Here is a 23,191-nt window from a genome sequence, read left to right as displayed (position 1 = left end):
CCCTGTTTGAGACAGCTGTGTGACTTAAATCATTGCACAGAAAAAACACGTGGCATTACATGTGAATTTTGTAGAAAAAGCTGGGCAGGGTGACGCATTTTAATGGCCTCCCATAGTCATTGACTGAACGGCTTTAACACGTGGCTGTGAGCTCCATGCAGTTAGTCTCCACAACACGCACGCCTTATTAAATATGTATTCTAAGTTGCACTGAATCTCTCTGGAGCCTTGGCCTGTTTAGTTCAAAGTAAGGTCTGATGGAGTGTTTTTTTTTCTTGCTTTTTACTGAATGAAATTATGCTGATTATTACTAGATTATTAGCGTGTGGGGTGTCTGATGTAGTCAGACATACAAGACCATGATGAGAGCATTCACACTATGTCTCATGTCCCATGGGACAGGTGCCAGTGTTGCTCACCATGGGTTTACCCAGCGTGCTATGAATCTTGGTTGGATCAATATCCTGTTCCCACTCAGACAGTGAATCAGTCCTGCCTGGGTTTCAGGGCACTGGGCTGTAAGATATCTCTTACAATGTGGAAAAGGGTGCACAGAGGAATACAGGGTTGACTAGCTCTCATAGATCCAGTAGCAAGGACTAAATGTCATTATATATCGATGAGGAGGCAATAGAAAAACTTGTGCTTTATTTAGTTGAAATAGCAGTGGAGGGCTGCCATTTTACTTTCACCTTACACAAAACAATATGGAGGCAGAGAGCTACAGGAAGAGCTGAAGCAGCCACCCTCTGGGTTTGGATTTGTTTCTTTGATCCTAAAGCTGATGTTCTGTATTTTTTCTTATTGTCAACAAATCCCGTGAAAAGACCAAAACCAACAATGAATTGATCCTGCAAACAAGTATTGTCTGTGTTTCCAAAGCCTGGCTAAGTTTATTCCTCTGAGCCGTGGAGCTCCGTTTTTGTCCAATAACAAAAACACATCAATGAGCCGCACCGTTGCACTGGTCCTTCATTGTGATCAACGTGGGCTCTGTATTCTGTTTATTTTGAATCAGTCCACTGTCCTGTCCACTGCCTGCTCCTGCTGCTATACTCGTTCACATCAAATGTGTATCCATCCACAGGTTAAAGTAGTCCCCAGCAAATACAATAATTACTCCTGTTGAGTTAAAAACTTGAATGCCCAGTTTTTTGAGGACATCACTTAGCCTTTTTAAATATGACACTATATATTTGTGAGTAGTTATTAAATTAAAGATTTATGTCTTCAGTAGGACCAAAATGGCTTGAGGCTGAGAGCCACAGAAGAGCGTGCAGAAGGTTTTAAGAGATGGATGATAAGAAAAATACAGAATAACACCCAACCTTTTTCGTGAGCTTGTACACTTTAACCACCTACCAAATAGGTGAGGATATGAAGTGTATGATAAGATGTACAGTGCTGTGCTTGTCATTTATCTTCCCGCGTATTGCTGGTACAACTTCACCTCCCTTATAATTATCAGATCACTTCTAATTCAGAACCAGCAACCATATATTACAGCCTGGACCCAGTGCTGAGAAATGGTATCGCCACAGACAGGGAACAAATTGCATTTCTCTCTCTCCAGTTGTATGTTTTGAAATTGCAAAAAGCCATCTCTCTTCTCTCTCTCTCTTCTCTCTCTCTCTTCTCTCTCTGTCTGTCTCTCTCTTCTCTCTCTCTCTTCTCTCTCTCTCTCTTCTCTTCTCTCTCTCTCTCTTCTCTCTCTGTCTGTCTCTCTCTTCTCTCTCTGTCTCTCTCTTCTCTCTCTGTCTCTCTCTCTCTGTCTTTTTCTGTCTCTCTCTCTCTCTCTCTTCTCACCCTGTCTGTCTCTTATTGTCTCTCTATCTTCTCTCTCTGTCTCTCTTTCTCTGTCTCTCTCTTCTCTTTCTGTCTCTCTCTCTTCTTTCTCTGTCTCTTCTCTCTCTGTCTCTCTCTCTGTCTCTCTCTGTCTTTCTCTGTGCCTCTCTCTCTCTCTTTTCTCACCCTGTCTGTCTCTTACTGTCTCTCTGTCTTCTCTCTCTGTCTCTCTTTCTCTCTGTCGCTCTCTGTCTATCTCTCTCTTCTCTCTCTTTCTGTCTCTCTCTCTGTCTCACTCTGTCTTTCTCTGTCTCTCTCTTCCCTCTCTTTCTGTCTCTCTCTGTCTGTCTCTCGCTCTCTGTCGCTCTCTGTCTGTCTCTCTCTTCTCTCTCTTTCTGTCTCTCTTTCTGTCTCTCTCTGTCTGTCTCTCGCTCTCTGTCTGTCTCTGTCTGTCTCTCTCTGTCTCTCACTTTCTGTCTCTCTCTTTCTTCTCCCTTCCATTTTTACTGATTGAGACCTTATTGATTTCTGGTTTAAGTGCTCATTGCTGGCCAATAAGGAGGGTGATTCACTTAGGGGACGATGAGAATTCTCGGTGACACACACTAATACCCGAAGGGCTCCAAACTGTCTGGTTCAGCGTTGGTGTTAAGCAAAAGAGTACGTCACGTCATGTCATTAAACAAGCAGATTTACACAGTAATGTGCCTGCTATAAGAGGGAAAAAGTAGGAAAAAAGATTTAGCACTAGGATTTTTTTTTTTCTTCTTTTTTAAGCCTTTTTTGTGATTTTAGTGACAGGACCACATCCCAAACCCCCAGAAGCTTATATAAAGCAGCGTGAAAAAGAGAAACTTTGTTGGTCAGGAGAAGATTTTTAAATCATACCAAAAACTTTCATATATTTATACACAGATATACACCATATAGTGATACATACCCTGCAGATATTTGTGCCGCTGTCATAGGATTAAAATCTTCCTTGATGACAGTGGGAGTGGTGCAAATCCAAAGACATTATTCAGATAAATGGATAGAGATGGCAGGAGAGAGGGAGGGAGACTCAGCAGCAGACTGCTGCTGCGGTAAGCACACAGCAAATGACACGCTTCTTCTTGTCTTTGTCCTATTATCTAGAGGTCTTATCTACAGTATGTCATTCTCATTTTACTTATTTACATCTACTCTTTTTTTCATGCAGTTGCAGCCTTGTAAGCTCAGGAACATATCAGAGCACTGTGGAGGAGCAGGGCTGTTTGAATGGTCGGACATTAGAGCATATGGATGCTTTTGGGTTTGCCCTTATGCATCGGACCGGGGCACAGATTGCTGCATACAGCACCTTGTGAGCAGCATCGCAAATCAGCCAGCCGAGCAGTGAGTGCCGGAGCGGAGGGAGAGATGGAGGATGGAGAGAAAGCGAGGGGAAGGGAGAGGGGAAAGGAGGGGAGGGGGATCCTTCCAGTGAAAGAGACAGAAATAGTGGAGAGAGGGAGAGGAGGAGGGGATTGAGAGAAACAGAGGTGGGGGTAGTCACAGAGAGAATGAGTGAGCGTGTGTATATGTATGTGTGTGTGTGTGTATGGGAGAACAAGTAGTGCTGCAGTGGAAACAGTGCGAAGAGGACTGCAGTTTCTGGTGCTGATGGGAGAGCGGTCAAGGGACGGTATTAAGGCACTGTAACATTAACCCTAAGTGCCTCTTTGGTGAATGGGTTAGCCTGTTTGTGGAGAACAGGATTACGGAATTACGGTAGTGCTGGTAAGGGTGTATTTCAACTCTCCTCTCAGCATTGCTTGAACACTTCCTTTAAGGAATTTAGAATACAGTTGTAGGCATGTACAGCTGGTGGTTGCTGCTGTTGTTCAGGATTCTTAGAGGCTGCATCTGACTTTCTTTTTTGTTGGTTTTTACCGCTAGCACATGTAGGTGCTGTGTGCATGTTACTTCCTGGTGCATGTGGTCCAAACTTTACTCGAAGCTAATTCATACACTTCGTGAAAGGAAATGCTGAGCATCCTCTGGGTCCTGATCTGCTATGGATCTAGCTATGGACCTTGTCTTCATGCAGTTTGTGTGTAATCTGCTATGATTTCACATCAGGGACTGTTGCATGGATTTTTATTGGGGGGGGGGGGGTTGTAGCTCTGTATCTAGATCATTCTCATTGATCATGCCTCATTTAGCTTGCCTGGTGGATGTAGCACTTCTTTCCTGGAGAATGTCCAGGAGGCTGCCCTGCTGACAGATGCTCTGCTTACCTCTGTAGCTACACCAGCATCTCTCACAACCTCCCCGAACACCAAGAAACAGCCAAGTGGAGCCAAAAAAAAAAAAAAAACAGCACACTACACTAAAATATCTCAGGTCTGCTGTATTATATGTACAATGTAACAAAACAGACACAAGACACAGTGCTCTTCATGTTTTGAGACAGAGTAGTCAGACATAAAGGGAGGCTGACAGTTGTGCTGAGGTGTATAGAGAGCAGAGGGGTGGGGATTTTATAAAGTGCTGCAGGATGCTCTTTTTTCTGCTGTCTCTCATGGGACATATACCACCGGCAGCACTGAGGTAACAATACCGAGGACGAAACCTATCTTTGGCTGCTTGTACCTTTCACTGGCTAATGCTGACTCTTGCAGTTCTGCATCAGTGCGAGAGTTTGCATTAAATCAAATTTAATTCAAATTCATTATAACACTCTAACTATAAATAGCAAGGGTATTATTTTTTAAGTCTTATTCGGAGCTTGAGGATTTTAGCCCAGTGTGAACCTCTGTGGTTTCAAAACAAATCAAAATGTCATTTTTGCCTTATGCACAAAGTGAATCATCCGCTCTTCTGTCTTCACACAGCTTTGTGTCCTGAAGTCACTTCCTGAAATATAAACCAAGTTTATCTCTTCCCCAGATACTCTGGCGTGGTGATTATCAGAGACAGTCAGTGGCTTTTATTTGGAGAGGTCATGTGATCGCTCAGGTTACAGAAGTATAGTAAACAAACACACTGTGGAGGACGTGAGGGACGTACTGTATGTTCAGCTGGGTATATACTGTACCTGCATACATGTGTACTTCTCCAATATCCAGAGTGCAGGAGACTGTTTGATACTGAGCATGCTCTGAAGGTTCTTTTTTGTCAGGCTCTAAAACATTCAGACAGGCTCATTAAGTCTGTACCTCAGGCTGCCGCTCCCAGTGGCTCTCACACTGAGAAATACTCTCCGAGTTTCTCATACAGAACCAGAAAAATGAGAGGATGCTTTGAAGTTCACCAATCTTATTTCTTTTTCCTGTTTCCTCCCTCTAAGAGGGCAGCTGGTGCCCAAATGCTGGAACTGCTCAAAGAAAAAGAGAAAGAAAAGAGGCTTATTCTCAGTATGTAGCCTTCTAGATTATAGTGGGTGTGCCATCATGCACCCATATAGCCCCTTTTTCCTGCTTCCTGCTGCTTCATTAGGTTGAAATATTTGATCTCAGCTTATATTTCAATGTATTCCACAAACAGAAGTATGTCCAAAATGACAAAGCCACCTATACTGGACCCTGACAATGAGTCAGTGATTTTCCCTCTGACACATTAGCACAGCTATCTTTGTGATTGCTCAACTGCTGCCAGCTTCTCACTCCAGGTGAGAACTGAGCTTTCCCAGTCCTGGCCCCAGCCCATGTAATGGTGTGTTGCTGGCAGACGATAGCAGAGAGCCTCAGTGTTAAACGGTCAGACGCTATCACCAGTCTCAGCATCCTGTTGTGCTGACGGGGCATTTTCCTCACTTTTTAATCTCCAGAAGGAAAAAAACTTGCCAGTTTATGTTGTAGAGGAGAGGATTTGTGATGGTCGGAGAGCATAACATAGAGCAGGGTAACACTTTGCTGTGGAGAATGAGTGAAATGATTTTCAGCGTGTTTCATCATACTGGAGATGTTTTGTGTAATTCCTGCATTTTTACAGCAGTGAGTTGACGCTGTGATTTTCTTTATAGAAAGTTGCACATAAGGTCAGTAGTTCGTTTAAAGGAATAGTTTTTTGAAATGTGGTTCTGACAGAGATTCAGATGAGAAGACTGACACCAGCTTCTTGTCTGTGCAGTAAATATGAGGCTATGACCAGCAGCCAGTTAGCTTAGCTTAGCATAAAGACTGCAAAGAGGGGGGAACAGCTCGCCCTGCTCTGTCCAGTGGTAATATAATCTTCTTACCAGAACCTCTAAAGCTGACAAATTAACACATAATAAACCAAAGTATAAAAACAATCAGCTGTTTTCTATGGGCTCATGTCCCTGCAAAACCCTGAATTTTTGTTTTTACACTTTTGCTTTTGTATTGTACAAATGAGATGAAACATGTTAATTTGCTTTAGAGGTGCTGTAAAGTGGATTTTGTTTCTGTTGGTCAGAGCCAGGCTGGCTGTTTCCACTGTCTCCTGTCTATGCCAAACTACTAACTATTTTCTCGATTAATTGGTTAGTGTATGAAATGTGCTCCAGCTCTCCAAAAACCAAAACAAAATTCATTGTTCATCAGGTACGGTGAAGACAAGAAGAGAATCATCACATATGAAAAGCTGGAGCCAGCAAGTATTTGGCATTTTTCCATGACAATGACTGAAATATTGAATAATTTTCTTGTAATCGATTAATCAGTTGACTAACTCTACAATACACTAACCGGCTGCTGGTTATATCTTATATTAAATGGAGAGACATGAGATTAGTTTCGATCTTCTCATCTAACGCTACACCAATATCACACTATTCCTTTAATACAATCATAATGAATGGGTCTGGGTGATTTTCTAAGTTGTAAAGAGATTTCAGAGTCTCGCTGTTTACATATTTTTCTTTTTAGAACTAGGTGGTCTGTGGCCTATCTGCAGTTCTGCAGAAGTACCCCCCCCCCCCTTCTCCACACAGCTTTACATGCAGATTGGGTCACTATCTCTGTGACAGAATGATTAATCGACCTATCAGGGGACAGGGAGAGGGGTTGTGCTGCGGGGGGAGAGGGAGGATGTATGGCAACTGGCTGTAAATGATCCCAGCAGCTCCTCGCTCAGCATTCAAACCCCAGCGCTTTCCACCTCCTTTTCAAGGACCCCTCCTGATAATAGCTGAGTCACATTCGGCTGCAGGTGAGAATAAGCATTGTTTTATCTACACAAGCAGGTTTGTGAATGAGCCTCTCTGGACCGCCCTTTGGGTCAGCACACAATGACATGTATGAGCGAGAGGCTTTTCTCCACTTCTGTTCAGCGAGATGATTTTGACATCCTTATCTCAGTCGCTGCCCTCAGATCAGCAGTGACACCGCCAGGGCTTCCTGATGCACTTGCATTCTTTTGACATAAAGGTGCAATTGCCATGTTAATGTCTCTGATTGATGGTCAGTGTCTTTTCTTATTGATACTTGACTTATTTATGTTTGCATTCAGAGCATTTGTGCAGCCTTGACGCTAAACACAGGGCTCTGATGCCTCTGTAAATGTCCTGTCCTGGACAGTTGCATAAGCAGTCCTGCTGATTGCCTTGCAGATCAGTTCTGAGTCAGATCTGAGTGAATGTGTAAATGTCATTCACCCTGTTGTTTGTTGGTGCAGAGTAAAGGTTATTGACACAGTGCTGACATGGAAAAAGATATAGACTTTATCAGATCACCTTGGGAAGAAAAAAATAGTGTTTTGTTTTTGAAGATCATTAAGTAAACTTAATCTTTGCCCAAAGCCACCATTAATGTAAGCTCTTATTGCATTAGACTGTATTTCCTACACTGACATACACATCTTAAAAGAGACAGGGTTGGCTGTCAGTACGTTGTTAGTCGAGTTTACTATTTTAATCACTGTCAAGTAAAACTGCGCCACCTGACAGAGGCTTGGCACACTCACACTGATGCACTGTGGCAGGAGACTCAAAGGCTCTTGGTCAAGAGTTTCAGAATCTGGCTCTGGCACATGTTTTGCAGCGTGCGCTTCATTTTTAGGTTTGCCAGAGCTTTTGTCAGTCTCTTGGCTCTCCACCATGAAATGACAAAAGACGCGGAGCCTTTTGCAACTACAGTAGCCTACCTTGCAGAAATCCATCTCTGCCACGCATTTAGCGTTTATCTGACTGTGCACGATGGCTGAAATCTGTTCAGCTGCAGAACTGACTCTATGTGTGCAAGTGGTGACGGAGAGATACAGGGCTTCTTACATACAGGATATCTTTATGCACCGTGGCTCAAAAAACAGCGACAAAAGATGCAACTAGAGGCAGCTAAAAAGACCACAATGTGAATGAAGTGGTGCTGTACAGTCACTGGTACCTCTCAGTTCAATATTTTGATTTACACTCAGGCAAAGACCTCAGAGCATTTTGTGCAAGTTTTTTCAGTAATGAGCTCATTTAATGAATAATAGCAGGATGACATTTGCTGCAGTTCTATCATCATATTGAATTATTGCGCTTATACAGCTGAATATACTCTTAGATTCGACTCAGACCAAGTTCTACACAGTATCTCATCCTTCAGTGGTAAATAAGTAGCAATGCAGTCATCAGTATCCCCCCCTGTAATCCTATTAAACCTTGGCCAAAATGAGACCATTATGACTGTGGAAGCCCCAAGTCCATTTCAGCAGGGGTGAATTACCATAGAGTAGCAAGAGTTCAAGAACAAAGCTGCACATTATCTCTAATTGAAACAACTCCACCATCTCAGCTCAGCTTTCTGACTACAGTAATGCTCTGTCTGATGGATCTAATAAAATACTATGCCCCTTGTTCTCTAAATGTTCCAGTACCCATTTCCAGCTGAAATCGAGTCCAGACAGATCAGAGGTCAGCTGTGACTCAGAGGTAGCTGAGCCAGTATTCTCTTCCCATTTGATCAAGTGTGTTCATCATAAATTCAAGATGCATGTGATGCCTCTGAACAATTATCTTTGAAATGATATCCTCCATTTCTTGTGCAACTTGACACATACCTAAAATAGCTCAATGGGATTGGAATGAAATGAAAGGGTCGCTCAGTATGAAAAGTAAAAATACAAAATTAGAGCGCACACAGACATGAAACTTGAGAAAATCTGCCCCACTGTTAAAGAAATACCACTTTGCATGAAGTTTGCTTTTTGGTCTAAATCTGAAATGATCAAATTAAGAGTGTGTTTAGTTCATCTTGTACATTTTTTAAATAATAAATCCCCATTTTACTGTAGCAATCACATTAGTGAGACTTAGAGGAAATGAAGCTGCACAGCTAGTTCAGCTGGAGGCCAAGCACTCCACCCACCCACACATAACCCATAATGTCACAGATGGTAGGGGCCTCAGTAGGGGCTGAATGATTTCACTGGGGTCACATTATTCAGATTGCTTTGTATCTTTGAGGGCCCTGCTCGTCTGGTGGCCTGTGACAACTGAGCAGCCACGGCTGTTGTTTCTCTTTGAATACAACAACCTCTCACAATGCCTAATATTCAATACTTAATTTGCCGCCCCACTGCTCCTGACTGTTGCCCTGAGCTGTCGTCACATGACCTTATATCCAGTTTTCTCTCCCTTTACAGAAGCCATTTTGAAAGCTTGTGTTAAGACGTGTGTTGGTTTGAAACCATGTGCTGAGTTTAATTATGGACGAAAACCTGTTCAAATTTAAACACACACACATGTTCATGAATACACGCACACATATAGATCGGCCACTGGCAGACAGCTGTGTGAACTAGTAAAGGTTCGTTGTCAGGGCTGAGGGAGAACAAAGGACTTGGCCGTCTGGCTGTAGATTGTTAATTAATTGCTGTTCAGGGTACTTGTTGTTGTGTAATGAAACAGCTGCATGACTTTAGTTCACTCTCCTTAGGTTGTTTTCTGTTGGATCTGACCTGGGTGCTAATAAGGCCTTAATAAACTCAGTATCTCACACATGGAGACAGAATTTCTGCGAGGTGGGGTTTCCCATCACTGGGGAGGATGTCACACTCTGTGGTCAGTGGGTCAACACGCATGACGTCAAAGAAGGAAGCGACATCACTCAGTCATGAATTTACATGTGACAGCAAGGAGATGTAGTTACTGTCATTAGAGTTCAAGAGGTGTGGGATAATTTCGTAAAAGCACTTAGCCTCTAGGCATATTTGTGTTTCTAAATGACTCATGTTTTTCACTAATGATGATGAAGACAACATATGATGTGATAATCCATTAGTGGGTGTGTATTCTTATATTTTACAAGTACACTTACATATTGCATAAAACATACGCAGTTCAGCCCCTTAAATACACCTCAAAAAGCACACCCATAGCTAAGGGGCTAAAACGTCAAGCAGCATCCCCACTTTGAGCCCAGCTGGGAGCCTGCGTTGCATCTCTCTCCTCCTCACTTCTCCACCCAGTGTAATAAAAGCACAAAAATTACCTTAAAATACAAAAAGAAAATGTGCTATATACAGGAATCAAGGTAAAAGTCATCATCTCTTATTGATCTTATTAATAAAATCTTTACTATAAATGATGAAGTACAAGGTGCAGGGTGTTTAAGGAAGATATTAGCCATAATATCTTCATTTGCATTGTGTTTTCTGATTCTTATGCTGGTGATATGAATTCAATGTTTTTTCCTCAGGAAGTGCAATCTAAGAGATGCATAAAATTGAATATGTTTATATGTATCACAAAATTAAAAGTAGTTGTTTAATCTATTTGAACACACTGGATTTGTGTCTAAAAATCAACAACAAAAAACATGCACACAACACAGCTGCTCCCACTCTCAAATGATTTCTTCTCAAAGTCCAGAGTAGCTACTTTTACACTAATCCTGAAGCCATCTACCTTCACTGTCATGTGTCTTGGCTAGTAGAGTTTCAGAGACATGTTTAACCTTTATGTGCCACAGTTAATTTTCAGTAAAACTGCCATGTTAGTGCGTGAGGTTTCTATACTCATTCTGTTTGTGCAAAGATAAACGTGCTTGATCCCCATCCAACACAGAGCAGTGTGTTTAGTGATAAGGGGCCGATCATGCCCATAGCTGCGCTGCTCTGGGCCATGGAGCCGAGCCATTTTGTTTCAACAAATTCTGATGACTCAAACGTTAAGGAAATGAGACTCACATCGGGAGATGGAGCTCAAAACTCCCAAAGATCACAGTAATTGAGTATTATATGAAATTAATATTGGATAAGAAGTCTATTTTTAACTTGAATCTATCCAGGGAAGGTTTCCCTGAGCATGAATGCTCATGTTTCAGCAACACCCAGCTTTATATTTACACAATTACACACATTCACACCTAAAGCTGCTCAGTAAGACCACAGTCTGGTCTGTCAGCCACTGTGCTGCTCCACTGGAGTAGATGGAGGTCAGGAGCCTTGCTCAAGGGCATCTCAGCTCAACTACTTCCTTTCCAAGATTTAGTCTGCTGGTGCATGAACTGAATCACCAACCTCCCAGTAAGAATCCCAGTTTTGTGGGACATGCATGTTGGCTTGTCGGTCAGGCGGTCAGTCTACCCCTTTGGGTCAGACTGAAATATCTCAACAATTTTGAAATTTCATGAAATTCTGTTCAGACATTCATCATCCAAAGAGGATTAACACTAATGACTTTGGTGATCTCTTGACTTTTCTTCTAGCATCACCAGTAGGAGAGAGTTTTCACTTATACAGTGATATAGCTCAACATCTAAACGCCCAGAAATTTGTACAAACATTCATGGTTCCCAAATGACACATCATAATTACTTGAGTGATCTGCTGACTTTCCCTCTAGCGCCACCATGAGGTTGTCCTTTACAATTAGTGTGAAATGTCTTGACAACTACTGGATTGGTTGCCAACTTTGGTACAGACATTCATGTGCCCCTCAGGATGAATTGTAATCATTTTGGTGTAACCTTTGCTTCTTATCTAGCGCAGTCATGAAGATCAGAAGTTTGATTTACCCAGTGCTTTGGTTTGTGACCAAAAACTAGCACAAGTCATTAACCTCAACTTCATTGTTTAGCACTAAACATTATACCTGCTAAACATCAGCCAGTTAGCATTTGCATTGCGAACATGTTAGCATGTTGATGTTAGCATTTAGCTTAAAGCATCACTGTGCCTATAGAACAGTTGTTTTCAGCAGTTTGATTTTTTATTAAGGATTTTTGCCTCTGTTTATATAGATATTTCAGGGCTGAGCTGTCACAACCAACTAGAGACATTGTTTCTGGTGGCAGTCATCGTCAGTTCACAGCTAATTCCTCACAAATCGTTATTGTTAAATACCTTGTTTAAAGGTACGATCTGAAGGTGTAAGATGGCATTTTTCAAAGAAAAACTGGTTTATAGTTGATTGGTCTGGAGCAGGCACTCAGAGCTGGCTGGACTAATGGCTGTAATAAAACAATGCTGTAAGTCTGTGTCCTCTCTGTCCGTCCTCACTGTTGCCCTCAGAGTGGTGGAGATAAAATGCTTGAACACATATCCATGAATTATAATTTAATTGGTCTGGCTTGGCCTGATGTGAGGGACAAACAGGATGAAATGCACATAAACCCTAGATGTAAGTGGGTGCTTTTTACATTGTCACAATATATACAGTGATGCATAATACAGAGCAGAGACAGTGAAGTCCGTGATCGCTGCTTTATTGAGCAACACATTCATTTTCAAATGTGTGAGGTGGATGAAAATGATACTAGGATTTTATGATTTTATTAGGATCGCCATTAGCTGATGTAGAGAGTGTTAGCAACTCTTCCTGCGGGATACGCAGAGCATAAACACATGACAACAGATAAGACACAGATGAAACAACCATTCTGAATCATTTTATCAATAAAAGTTATTTTAGATACATATATTTTAAGATGTATAAACTGATCCTGGCCCCTGAATAATATAAGCTTATCTCTCCCACTGTCAGTCTCATTGTAAATAATTAATATGTGGTAATAAATAGAAGCAGAATCTCTGGCACCAACTTGGAGAACTGGCATTTGAGAAATGGGATATTCCTCTATTTTTGCCCATATCACCATGACTTTAATAAAATCAACAGCAGAAGTCTCCTCTCGTTATGCTTGTCATTTTTCTCTGCTTTCTGAATTGAGGTCTCACCCAATCACTCATCACCCTGCTGGCAGCCTGCTTTCAGCTGCACTTGTCACACTGTGATTTCTGGAACCGATAAGAGCTCTGATTGAACATTTGTTTGGCCTGTGGAAACACCACGGGAGAATGGCTGGTAGCTGTTCATTTTGTTTTTTGTTACGCTTAAATACCTTTTTCTGGACAGGCAGCGTTGGCTCAGGTGCAGAGCAACGTCAGGACAAAACAGAGGTGTGATAAATTGAGGATTGATGGTTATTTCTCATAAATATTGTTGGTAACTGATCTCAAATAGTTATGTACTGACCTCACAACCCTGTGATATATGTTAGAAACACTATAAAATGGTAGACTGTGGTGTAGACTGCTGCAATCAGTCATTTTATGAAATAAATTCTTATGCACCTCCTCAGCACAAAGACAAAGGCATTGGCTGAGTCATAAAAAGAGCTCAATCATAAGTTTCAGAAACTTTGTCAAAGTTGTTTTGCGCTTTCTGTAGCGTCATGTTTAAGAATTAGTAAACACACTTTGGACAGTATGTCAAATGGATCAATTTACTCAATGTAGCACTATCGCAGTGACATTCAGTAATAATCCTTTCCTTATGAAATGTCACATTGATATAGGGCCTGCAACTAAGGTTTTGTATATAAAATGACAAAAAACTGTTAGCTGTTATAATTCCCCACAGTCCATGTTAATATATACATGTTACTTGTTTCAGTCGTCCAACACTTCAAAACCCAAAGATATTCAGTTTACTGTCACATAAGAAAAGCACCCATTGCTCACAGGTGAGAAACTGGAACCAGCAAATTGTTGGCAAAAGGAAATTACATTTTTATAAATTAATAATAAAATTACTTTTTTAGCTTGTTACATTACAATCACTCATGTTTTGCCACAGTGTGTGGCCTTTAGAGTCACTTGTGCAAACTTGTTGGGCAAAGAAAGAAATAGTTTGAAACTGATCTCGTTTTTAATGTGGGTTTATTACGCAATATACTGTTTGGTCATTCTGTAACTATTCAACTAACAGAGAGCAAGTGAGGTATTCATGCAGTACATTTGCACAGTCATGAAAACACTGAATTGAATGAATGAATTGAAACTCAATAAATTTAAGTCTTTGGGTGTAACAGAGAACCTTGGGGATGGAAAAAAAAACCTGGTTTAACAGATCATGTCAGTTCCTTTCTCCACAGAGAAATGATCTCCGGGGAAATACTTGTTTCCAGCTCCATGCTTCTCGCTACTGCAATGAAGAAACTGAAGCTAGAAACATTCATTCCTGTGGGGTCATTAAAGTTCAACTTATTTTTAATCTAATTAGAATTTTTGAATGTTTTCTCTCAAGTCTTTCTTAAGAACAAATTGATCAAGATTTATTTTAAATCTTATTGTCCTGAATAATAAAGCCTAACTCACTAATACAAATTTCAGATGTAAACAAACCTCCATGACATTCACCAGCATTTGAATTAATGGGATCTGTGGCAAACCTTGAAAAACCTGTTTCAGTGTGTTTGTTTGTCTGACTGTGTTTGCTCTTGTGGCAAATGTAAAAAAAAACATTAGTGGCTCAGGCCTGGACCTTTTGAAGATATATCCTCTCAACAGGAAATATATTTACTGATTTGTTTCCCATTCAGTATGCTGCTCTTCAGCCTAGAATCAAACCACCAATCTTCTAACAGCTGTCCCTCTCTACCACCTGAGCTGCAGCCATCTTTTGATCCTTTTTCATCACTTATAGAAATTTTAGAGGACAGCGAGTTGAGTGAATCATTCCCTCTTTTGATTGCTTTCTGGCAACTTCATTATTATAAACGTTATGAACGTTATAACCTGTGTGTGGCCCCATTTTTCTTTTTCAAGTGTCTACAAAAACCTTAAAATTGTGTGAATGACTGAGTTGGAAAAGAAGTCACTGGTGGCTGGATAATTGCACGTTCACTAATGTTTTCATGCTGTTTTTCAGGGACTGTGCGTGCAGCCTAAATGACGAAGTTTAACTTGTTCAAGCATAAGGCAACACCCATGGTCGCTGCTAAGCCAACAGGGGCCAGTGCCTTGACTGTGACTCCAGACCCTGTTGCATTAGTCTCCAATGACAACTCCACCGAACCGGTCAACAAGAATGATGCCTTCGACGAGATCAAAAACAAGTTCCTGAATGAAATCGACAAGATCCCACGTGAGTGCCAGACAAAACCCAAACCTGTTCCGATCAACCAATTCATATTGATGTGACTCTAAGAAATGATTTTGGAATTAGATTTTCTATTTTGCTGCAGGCATCGGCAGCCTCATAATGTCTTCATTCAGTATTGATCACTGGCTGCCCTTCCTAATGGCCGAGAAATCTAATTTTCATCCAATCTAATTGCTAACCTAGCACCTATTACTAAATATATTTGTCCCAGGACATGACATGGGAGTAGGCTAAGTGATTGGTTGGTCAAATGTCAAAGCATTTGCGTCTCCTCTTTTTCTGGTTGTGGGTGTGCTATCCATACATTGGTCTGTATATTCTCCTCAGTGCCATCCTGGGCCATCATTGCCATTGCCGTGGTCGCTGCTTTACTCATTCTAACGTGCTGCTTCTGCATCATCAAGAAATGCTGTTGCAAGAAGAAGAAGAACAAGAAGGGCAAGAAGGGGAAGGGTGACATGGGAATGAAGAACCTGAAAGGTGGAGAGGTATGTTTCACCGCAGGAGGTCGTGTCACATCTACACTGTGTACGAAGCAAGGCAAACCGCGGCCAGTTTCAACCTGTATATGAGTCTGTTATGTAACAGCTGTGGGACTTAGAGTATAGCTTTGTATCAGAATAGAAAAGAAAACATGTATGTAGCTAACGGTTGACAGTTATAGCAAATTGGACCAGTAGTCCTTATGTAACACGCTTTAGCCAAGTAACATTAAAATGATAATAATAATAATTTCCTGGTTGAAATGTATTAGATTGCATATCACTGGCCCAGAGTGTTTAACTCTTTGATCACTTTTTAACCCAGTCAAGCGTATTTTCCGCAGGTGTTAATTACATTCTTTACGCACCATGATTATTTTTTATTTCTCTCTTTCTTTTTTTGTTTTTTAATGTTTTTGTCGTGAATGTTATTGTTGCTCTTTCTCTCACTTGTGCTTTGGGATTTGAGTGGAAAATGACAGGACCCTTATCTATTTAGCCCAACCATTGTTTTCTTCCTTCAGTCATTAGAGAGTAATTATGAAAATTAGTAGTTAGCACAATGGTGTTGTTTTGGGCCTATGATTATTATTTTTTCACACGTATGATTGATGATTTGATGAAGCACAATAAGAACACATCTAAAACCGGAGTTATTTTAAAACCCAACAGCCCCGTCGCACAAGATACGATTGTGCTAATGAGGAGGCTCCTCTATCTGTCATTTTCCTCGCTCCCTACAGTGTAGCTGACTGCATTTGCTGTGATTACCCTTCTTTGGTGTCTGCTGTGAGTTCAATCTCTGCCTTTGTCTCTGCTCTCCTCCTTCCTGCTTTGTGTCTTATGTGTGCTCCGTGTATCTTGACTGTGGTGGACTTCTCTGCCTACGGTAGGTCTGATGGCACGCGGCACCCCTCTCTGGCCGCTCTGTGTAAGCGCAGACCAGGGCAAGGGGGGGGTAGCGGTGGTGGGGGTGGGCTGGGCTTGGAGGGATTGGATTGCAGTGATGACAATGAGTGCTATGGCTTCCTTAGTTTTTTGCAAGCTTAGGTGCTGCGGGTGCTTGAGGAATCTATGGGAGCGATTAAGCTGCTTCGCAAAATCCACTGAACTGATATGCCGCACCAACTGCTATGTCTTGATTATCCAGAGATTGCAATTTTTTGGCAAAAACATCAGAACAAAGACCTGTTTAATTGTCTATGGTATGAAATGAACATGAAACTCATCCTATGGTTGAGCCTTTGAATGACGAGTGCACTCAGCAACTCACTAGAGATCACTAACATGCATGTGCAAGGGGTAAGCTGGATATTTGTCAAAGAGGAGCTGAAACTTTACCTAAGTAAGAGCTTTGAGCATGTTTCCACCATGACGGGCCTCGATTGTGCAACACAACCAAAAGCTGACATCTCACAAACCATTCCTCTCCAGATAATCATTGACTTGGGTCTGAAATTCCCACACTGTGCCCCAACTGTGCAAACACGCTCCGAGCTCTGCAACAGTTAAAGCTATTGGTATCGCTTGACAAAGACCAGCATATGCCCTTGCAGTAGGTACCATTGAATGGCCACAACTTGACTTGAGAGTAACTTTCCTGGATGACCCATACTGCTGACATACTAGGTGACAGTCATTGACGCCCCCCTCTCTCTCCCTGAAGCACTTGGGTCTCACTGAGGAGAAATGGTGGCCCGGAATGTTTGCCCACATTTGCAGTCAACTGTAGAGGCCCGAATTCAGTCGATTCAAAGTCAAAGCTACAATCAACTGACTGCGTAAACACGCATTACATTTAGTAAAACCTCAGTGCTGAGCTTGCACTTCACCCCACGGAGTTGACCAACGGGCATTCATTCAGACATACCATGTCTTTATCTTTGAACCCCCACTGGAAGTTTGAGAACAACTGGAAATTCTCTATGTAGCATGATCCCTCCATGGATGTGTACATTTCACTCAGAAAACATGTATAGAAATTTTTGGGCCTGACAAAAATTTTCCACAGAGGTTTAAAAAAAATAATAATATCAAAGCATAACTTTTACCTTCAGAAATTATAAGGTAATTCATTTACATTTGCCATCAGAAAGAAACTTGGATCCTGCATTGTGTGGCCTTGGCATGTTTGAATGAAAAGCATTTGCCACAATAAAGATAGAGAATGCCACATATAAGGAATATTGTGTGAGAATTTGTGTGTGTGAGAAAGAAAGAGAGAGTGTTTTTAGGCATGCATGAGAGCCTGCATGTAAGCAAATGTGTGTGTGTGTGTGTGTGTGTGTGTGTGTGTGTGTGCGCGCGCGCGTGTGCGCGTACATGGGTCGTGGACGCTACAGACTACAGTATGGTGTGTAGTGTGTGTGATGGTGTGCGTATTCTCTGTGTGTGTTGCCCTGTTCCTCTTCCAGCTCATCAGTGAGTAGCTGGACGCTCCAGTCTTACGAAGACATCAGTGTTTTGTCAAGAAGACAGCCATAGGAAAGTAGGCCATACCGAGATATTACCCAGCTTCATTCAGCATCCGAAAATGAAAGTTTACTTTAATATCGAAATCAGAGCAAATTGCCCTCACTCGATTAGTCGTGACCAAGACTAAAGAGATGAAAGACTGGAGAGTCGCTGGGTGTGATGTTAAGGCAGATGGACGACAAAAGAGGACTTGATATATCTCCTTCATCACACCCCAATTATCTCAGGAGCAGTTAACTGTCAGTAAACTGCTGAATTTTGATGTAGTGTATGAGCAAGAGTCACAATAATGCACATTAGAGTATCAGCGGGAAAATCTGGACATAAATTGTGAAATCTTCCAGTAGTTTCAGTAGTTACAATAATCAGGCAAGTACTAAGTACTAATACAGCAACAGAATGTCATCTACAACACCAGTGTAAACACATTAATGAGTCTTTAGTATGTCAGGAGGAGATAAAAAGCAAACAGCAATATTGTTTGGCTTGAAGTAAACCTGTTTGTCAAACAGCTTACACTGTCAGTTGGCACAGCATCAGCATGTGTTATTGGAGGATATTTGCCTGCGGTTTTAGCAAGTTTGAGAGCTTTTCAAGTAAAGTGTCAGGAATCACTGCGTCAGTGGTTTGATAAAAATCACATCTATCCTTCACTTCCTCTCAGTAAGGACGCTCTGCTTCTTGTGACATCTTGTACTGGAAATATACTGTACATGAGGTGGACAAAGTAACAAGAGCACCTTTCACTATGGTGCAATGCAATGCTATAGCTCTGCAACAAATGCTACATTCGTGAAAAAGCTTCAAGTTTTTACTTTTGTGTCAAAAAGGTTTGTGGTGCTTTTGAACAAAAGAAATATCCCATAATATCCTTCAGTTTGTTTACTTGGGACTTTGGCTCAACTCTGCTGATGCAGCTTTCATCTGTGTGGGATACGTCGTCACGATTTGTGAGACTTTGTGGAAAACTTAATATGACTCATTTGTGGTGAGTCATACTTGGGATTTGTGTAGCCGCCTTTATAAACGGTGAATTCCCTCAAACTTCCCCATTTGCTGTGATGTTCCCGTTATTTTGTCCACGTCCCGTAATGTCACAATTAATGGCAGCTACACAAGTGAGTCATATTAATTGGAAAATAAATTCATATTTATAAAAGTATTCAGCATTTTTATTAGTGGAAAAAAAAAAACTTCCAGAGGTTTTTTGCACAGCTGTTGTATTAAATTGCATTTTAATGTAAGGTGTTCCTGTTTTTTCTGTCCACCTCCTGTATACTGACTGTTTTCTTCTGTATTTTCTCTTTCTCTCTCTCTCTCTCTCTCTCCCTCGCTCTCTCTCCACTCTTTGCACAATAACACAGAGTCCTATTTACTCTATACAACTATATAAAAGGCATTTCTACAACAATATGTAGTCCAGGAGAAAATCCCCTGCCTCTGATTTTAACAAACCTGTTATCCTCATGAAAAAAAACAACAAAACAGCAAATGGTGTCACCCAAGAAATAGTGAAATCAAGTCAGGTTGCAACCGTGGTCATCGATGAACAGATTGCACTAGTAACACCGGGGTGAGCGGGGGTAAGTGGCAGGTAGGTGCTGAGACTAACCCGACTGCTGATGCCCGAGGTTTGGAGTTCAGCACGGCTGCCACCTCAGAACTGTCCTCTCACGCCTTCTTTTGCCACCTGCCCCCCCTTCTGTCTCTGCAGAAACAACAGGATGATGATGATGAGGAAGATGATGTTGAACCTGGACTGACCGGGGACGAGAAAGAGGAAGAAGTGAAGGAGAAAGAAAAGCTTGGGAAGTTGCAGTACTCCATTGATTACGACTTCCAGGAGAACAAGGCGAGAACTTGAGTAGTTTGTTTTACATTTTCATGTCAAAATGAAGCACCGTTTACTACCAATTTCCTTTGTGTGAAAATGGGCTCACAGACATCACGAAGGATTTAGTTTTGGTGTGAGCTTGCGAAGGATCGACAGTATACTGCCTTTTAGTCACATGCGTCCTCCCTCCTTCCTCCCCAGTTGACTGTGGGAATTCTGCAAGCAGCTGATCTCCTCTCCATGGACAGCGGTGGCACCTCTGACCCCTACGTCAAGGTCTTTGTCCTCCCTGACAAGAAGAAGAAGTTCGACACGAAGGTTCACAAGAAAACGCTCAATCCTGTCTTTAATGAGACCTTCACCTTCAAGGTAAGCTGAAACACCTCGTGGTCACCCCTCACTTATTACTTATTAAAACAACATGTACATCTGTCTGTTTGATGGGGAGACAGGTCTAAGAGGTGAACGACTCCTCCTCTCTTTATCACTTTCTTTTAGAGCTTAGCAGCTGCTTCAATTCTGATTTTCTTTTTTACCAACACTTCTTGCCAGCGGTGATAAAAAGCCGCAGACATATTGAAGGTGTCTGACAAGGAGAGTATGGTAGAGAATCACATTAAAGGAGAGGGCCACCTCTGGTGCACCTTGCCTGCTGACACAGCTCTGTAAAAAACAATTCAAACAGCTTTAGCCTGTCAAAGTCAGGCCAGTTCTGCTGAACCAGCATCTTATTAAGTCAGGCAATTTTGAGCTATAGGCCAAAGTCACAACCCATATTGCTTTGTAGTTCTGAATGTCTGAATTGTGCTCATTTCTACCTCCATACCAGTGAGTGAACCAGGTTTGGTTACTGTCTTACAGATTCCATTCCAAGAGATGGGAGGGAAGACTCTGGTAATGTCCGTCTATGACTTTGATCGCTTCTCTAAACATGATGTCATTGGAGAGATTAAAATACCCATGAACACCCTTGACCTGGCTAAGCCAATTGAGGAGTGGAGAGACCTGGACAGCGCAGACCAAGAGGAGGTAAGGCACAGCCAGGAGCAACTTATTGGATGATGAAGAGATTTTAAACATACTGAAATACACTGAATCAGTCTCTCATCAAAAACACTTCCTGATAAACAGCTGATGACATAGTACAAAAATAACCATGAGCACAAGTTGCCAACTTTATCTGTGTACCAATGAGGTTAAAAGATACGCTTTTTGATTTCTGACCAACTGGACTGCTTCCTCTGTAGCCATGCAGCCTGTAATTTCATGCTTTCACTGTCATGCTGCACCAGGATATGAGAAACGCACTTTAGTCAATGTAATTGCTGCCTCCCCAGAGCCACCTGAAATGAAATACTCTCTCTACAGTTTATTTTGCTTCAGTCTCAGATATTTTATTCATTTTGAAAAAGACCAACTCGATGTACTCAAGACATAATTCCTGCTGCTATTACAAAAGTAATGGCAACAGGGAAATATTGCTATTGGTACAGTATATTTTAAATGTAGCTGTTTATGTCTCCATGTATTGTACATTAGGAAAAAGATGTAAGCTCTGCATCAGACCTCCTTTCACTTTCTCTCTCCGTCCATCATCCTCACAGCCGGAGAAGCTGGGTGACATTTGCATCTCCCTGCGTTACGTCCCCACTGCTGGAAAACTCACCATCTGTATTCTGGAGGCTAAGAACCTGAAGAAAATGGACGTGGGTGGACTGTCAGGTACTGTATATACACAGACCTGAGCATCAGATATTGCATTTAATTCCCACATTATCACACTTAACATTATTTCAGTGTTGACAGTTTGACAAAAATAGGTGCTTTGGTCAGCTTAATGTGAAACTGAATGCTCGCAGTGGGACTGCAGTGCATATAAGAGCGTGCCTGCGAGCACAGCCATTAGGTCGGTCCCTCTCTGCTCACGTGCTGACGCTGCAGTACTCACCATGCAGCAACTCTCACTCCCTCTGGCTTCAGCATTGGCCCCACCTGTTGGTGTATTACAGCACTGCAACCCAAACATGCATGTCCAGGGCATTTTTAATCAGCTCATCATGATTTTCCTTTTTTTTTTTCCTCTGTCAGATCCCTATGTGAAAATTAACCTGCTGCAGAATGGAAAGAGGCTGAAGAAGAAGAAAACGACAGTGAAGAAGAACACTTTGAATCCGTACTACAACGAGTCCTTCAGCTTTGAGATTCCTCTTGAGCAAATGCAGGTAAGGGACATGGAGTAATCTGTTAACACATCTATCAGTGTTGGAGAGAGCACCACACTATCCTATATATGTAGAAGTGCTGTTCTAAAGACTAGTGATAAAAATGACTGTATCTGAGTAAAAGCACTCATTTTTAATTACTACAAAAACCCAAATATGTAAATAGTAAATAGTTGCCCTACCAAGCAATCTATCATCAAGCAGACAGACATTCATGAACTGTTACATGAGCATGAAAGAGAAAAAAAACTGTTTTATTCCTTTTAATTCTATGTGTATATGACATGTAAAGTTTATGGGTTTCTTTAGGTAAAAGGTGAAGATGTGAACCGACCTGTATGTGTGACATCATTATCACTACCTGGCTCTAAAGCCATGACTAAAGTGAGGGAGATGCAGAATGAAGGCAAATAATAGGTGATTTATTTAAAATTTAAAAAAAGGGCAGTTTACACAAAATGAACTAGGATCAGTTAAGTCGGTGGTGAGGGTGCATGTGTGCATAAGTGGAATATGTAGCGTATGGAAAAGATGTTTAGATGGAAACAGCTAAAGCATCATATGAACATTAACATTTGAATGTATTTTTAAACAAAATGAGGACTATGAATTTTCTCCCCCATCATTACATTGAAATCACATGAAGAAGAAATCTTTACAAGGCCAGTATGAACATTCCCGAGAGAAAAACCTGTTTTCACAATAACTGATCTTGTTGGTCAGCAGAAACAAGTTGTGAACACATCACTGATATATCAGAAGATGTGAGTCGTGTTTCTTCCGCTTAAGTCCAATAATCTCTCACTTTTAGCTCTGTTTTGGTCTCCACCACCAACTCCAAAGGGAAATATCTGGCTCTTTAGCTGCCAAATGCTCCACTATGTTTATCAGCTAGTTGCTAACTATGTCTAACTTCTCTTTGGTGCTGAGCAGATAGTGTAAAGTCGGATTTCAGAGCCTTTTCACTGAAAACAGCTCCCTGCTGTGCCTGGAAATGACACAATGATAGCGGTGTGAGTGAACTAAAACAGTAAAGTTGCAGCCAAAAAACCAAGACAGTGCAATGAACGATGCTGTGAAGCTCCCTAGAGAT

At 41.5% G+C, this 23,191-nt stretch overlaps 1 protein-coding gene across 5 annotated transcripts in view; it reads left to right on the top strand.

The window, feature by feature from the left end:
* Positions 1 to 23,191, top strand: part of LOC139620880 (synaptotagmin-2-like) — a 60,164-nt gene that overhangs the window by 30,595 nt on the left and 6,378 nt on the right. For 2 of the 5 annotated variants that reach the window (XM_071476878.1, XM_071476877.1), the window contains exons 4-10: positions 14,852 to 15,067; positions 15,413 to 15,573; positions 19,757 to 19,894; positions 20,078 to 20,245; positions 20,738 to 20,905; positions 21,481 to 21,598; positions 21,965 to 22,098. In XM_071476878.1, the coding sequence (XP_071332979.1) occupies positions 14,872 to 15,067; positions 15,413 to 15,573; positions 19,757 to 19,894; positions 20,078 to 20,245; positions 20,738 to 20,905; positions 21,481 to 21,598; positions 21,965 to 22,098 (1,083 nt within the window). In that variant the 5' untranslated portion in view covers positions 14,852 to 14,871. Of the gene's footprint in view, positions 1 to 3,396; positions 3,547 to 6,805; positions 6,922 to 14,851; positions 15,068 to 15,412; positions 15,574 to 19,756; positions 19,895 to 20,077; positions 20,246 to 20,737; positions 20,906 to 21,480; positions 21,599 to 21,964; positions 22,099 to 23,191 lie in introns of those variants that run through there. The other 3 variants (XM_071476880.1, XM_071476879.1, XM_071476881.1) reach the window with 3 other exon arrangements.

This window comes from Trachinotus anak, unplaced genomic scaffold, assembly GCF_046630095.1.
Source record: "Trachinotus anak isolate AG129_WGS33_773 ecotype Australia unplaced genomic scaffold, CSIRO_AGI_Tana_v1 ptg000004l, whole genome shotgun sequence".
NCBI lineage: Eukaryota > Metazoa > Chordata > Actinopteri > Carangiformes > Carangidae > Trachinotus > Trachinotus anak.
This window is presented reverse-complemented; position numbering and strand designations above follow the sequence as displayed.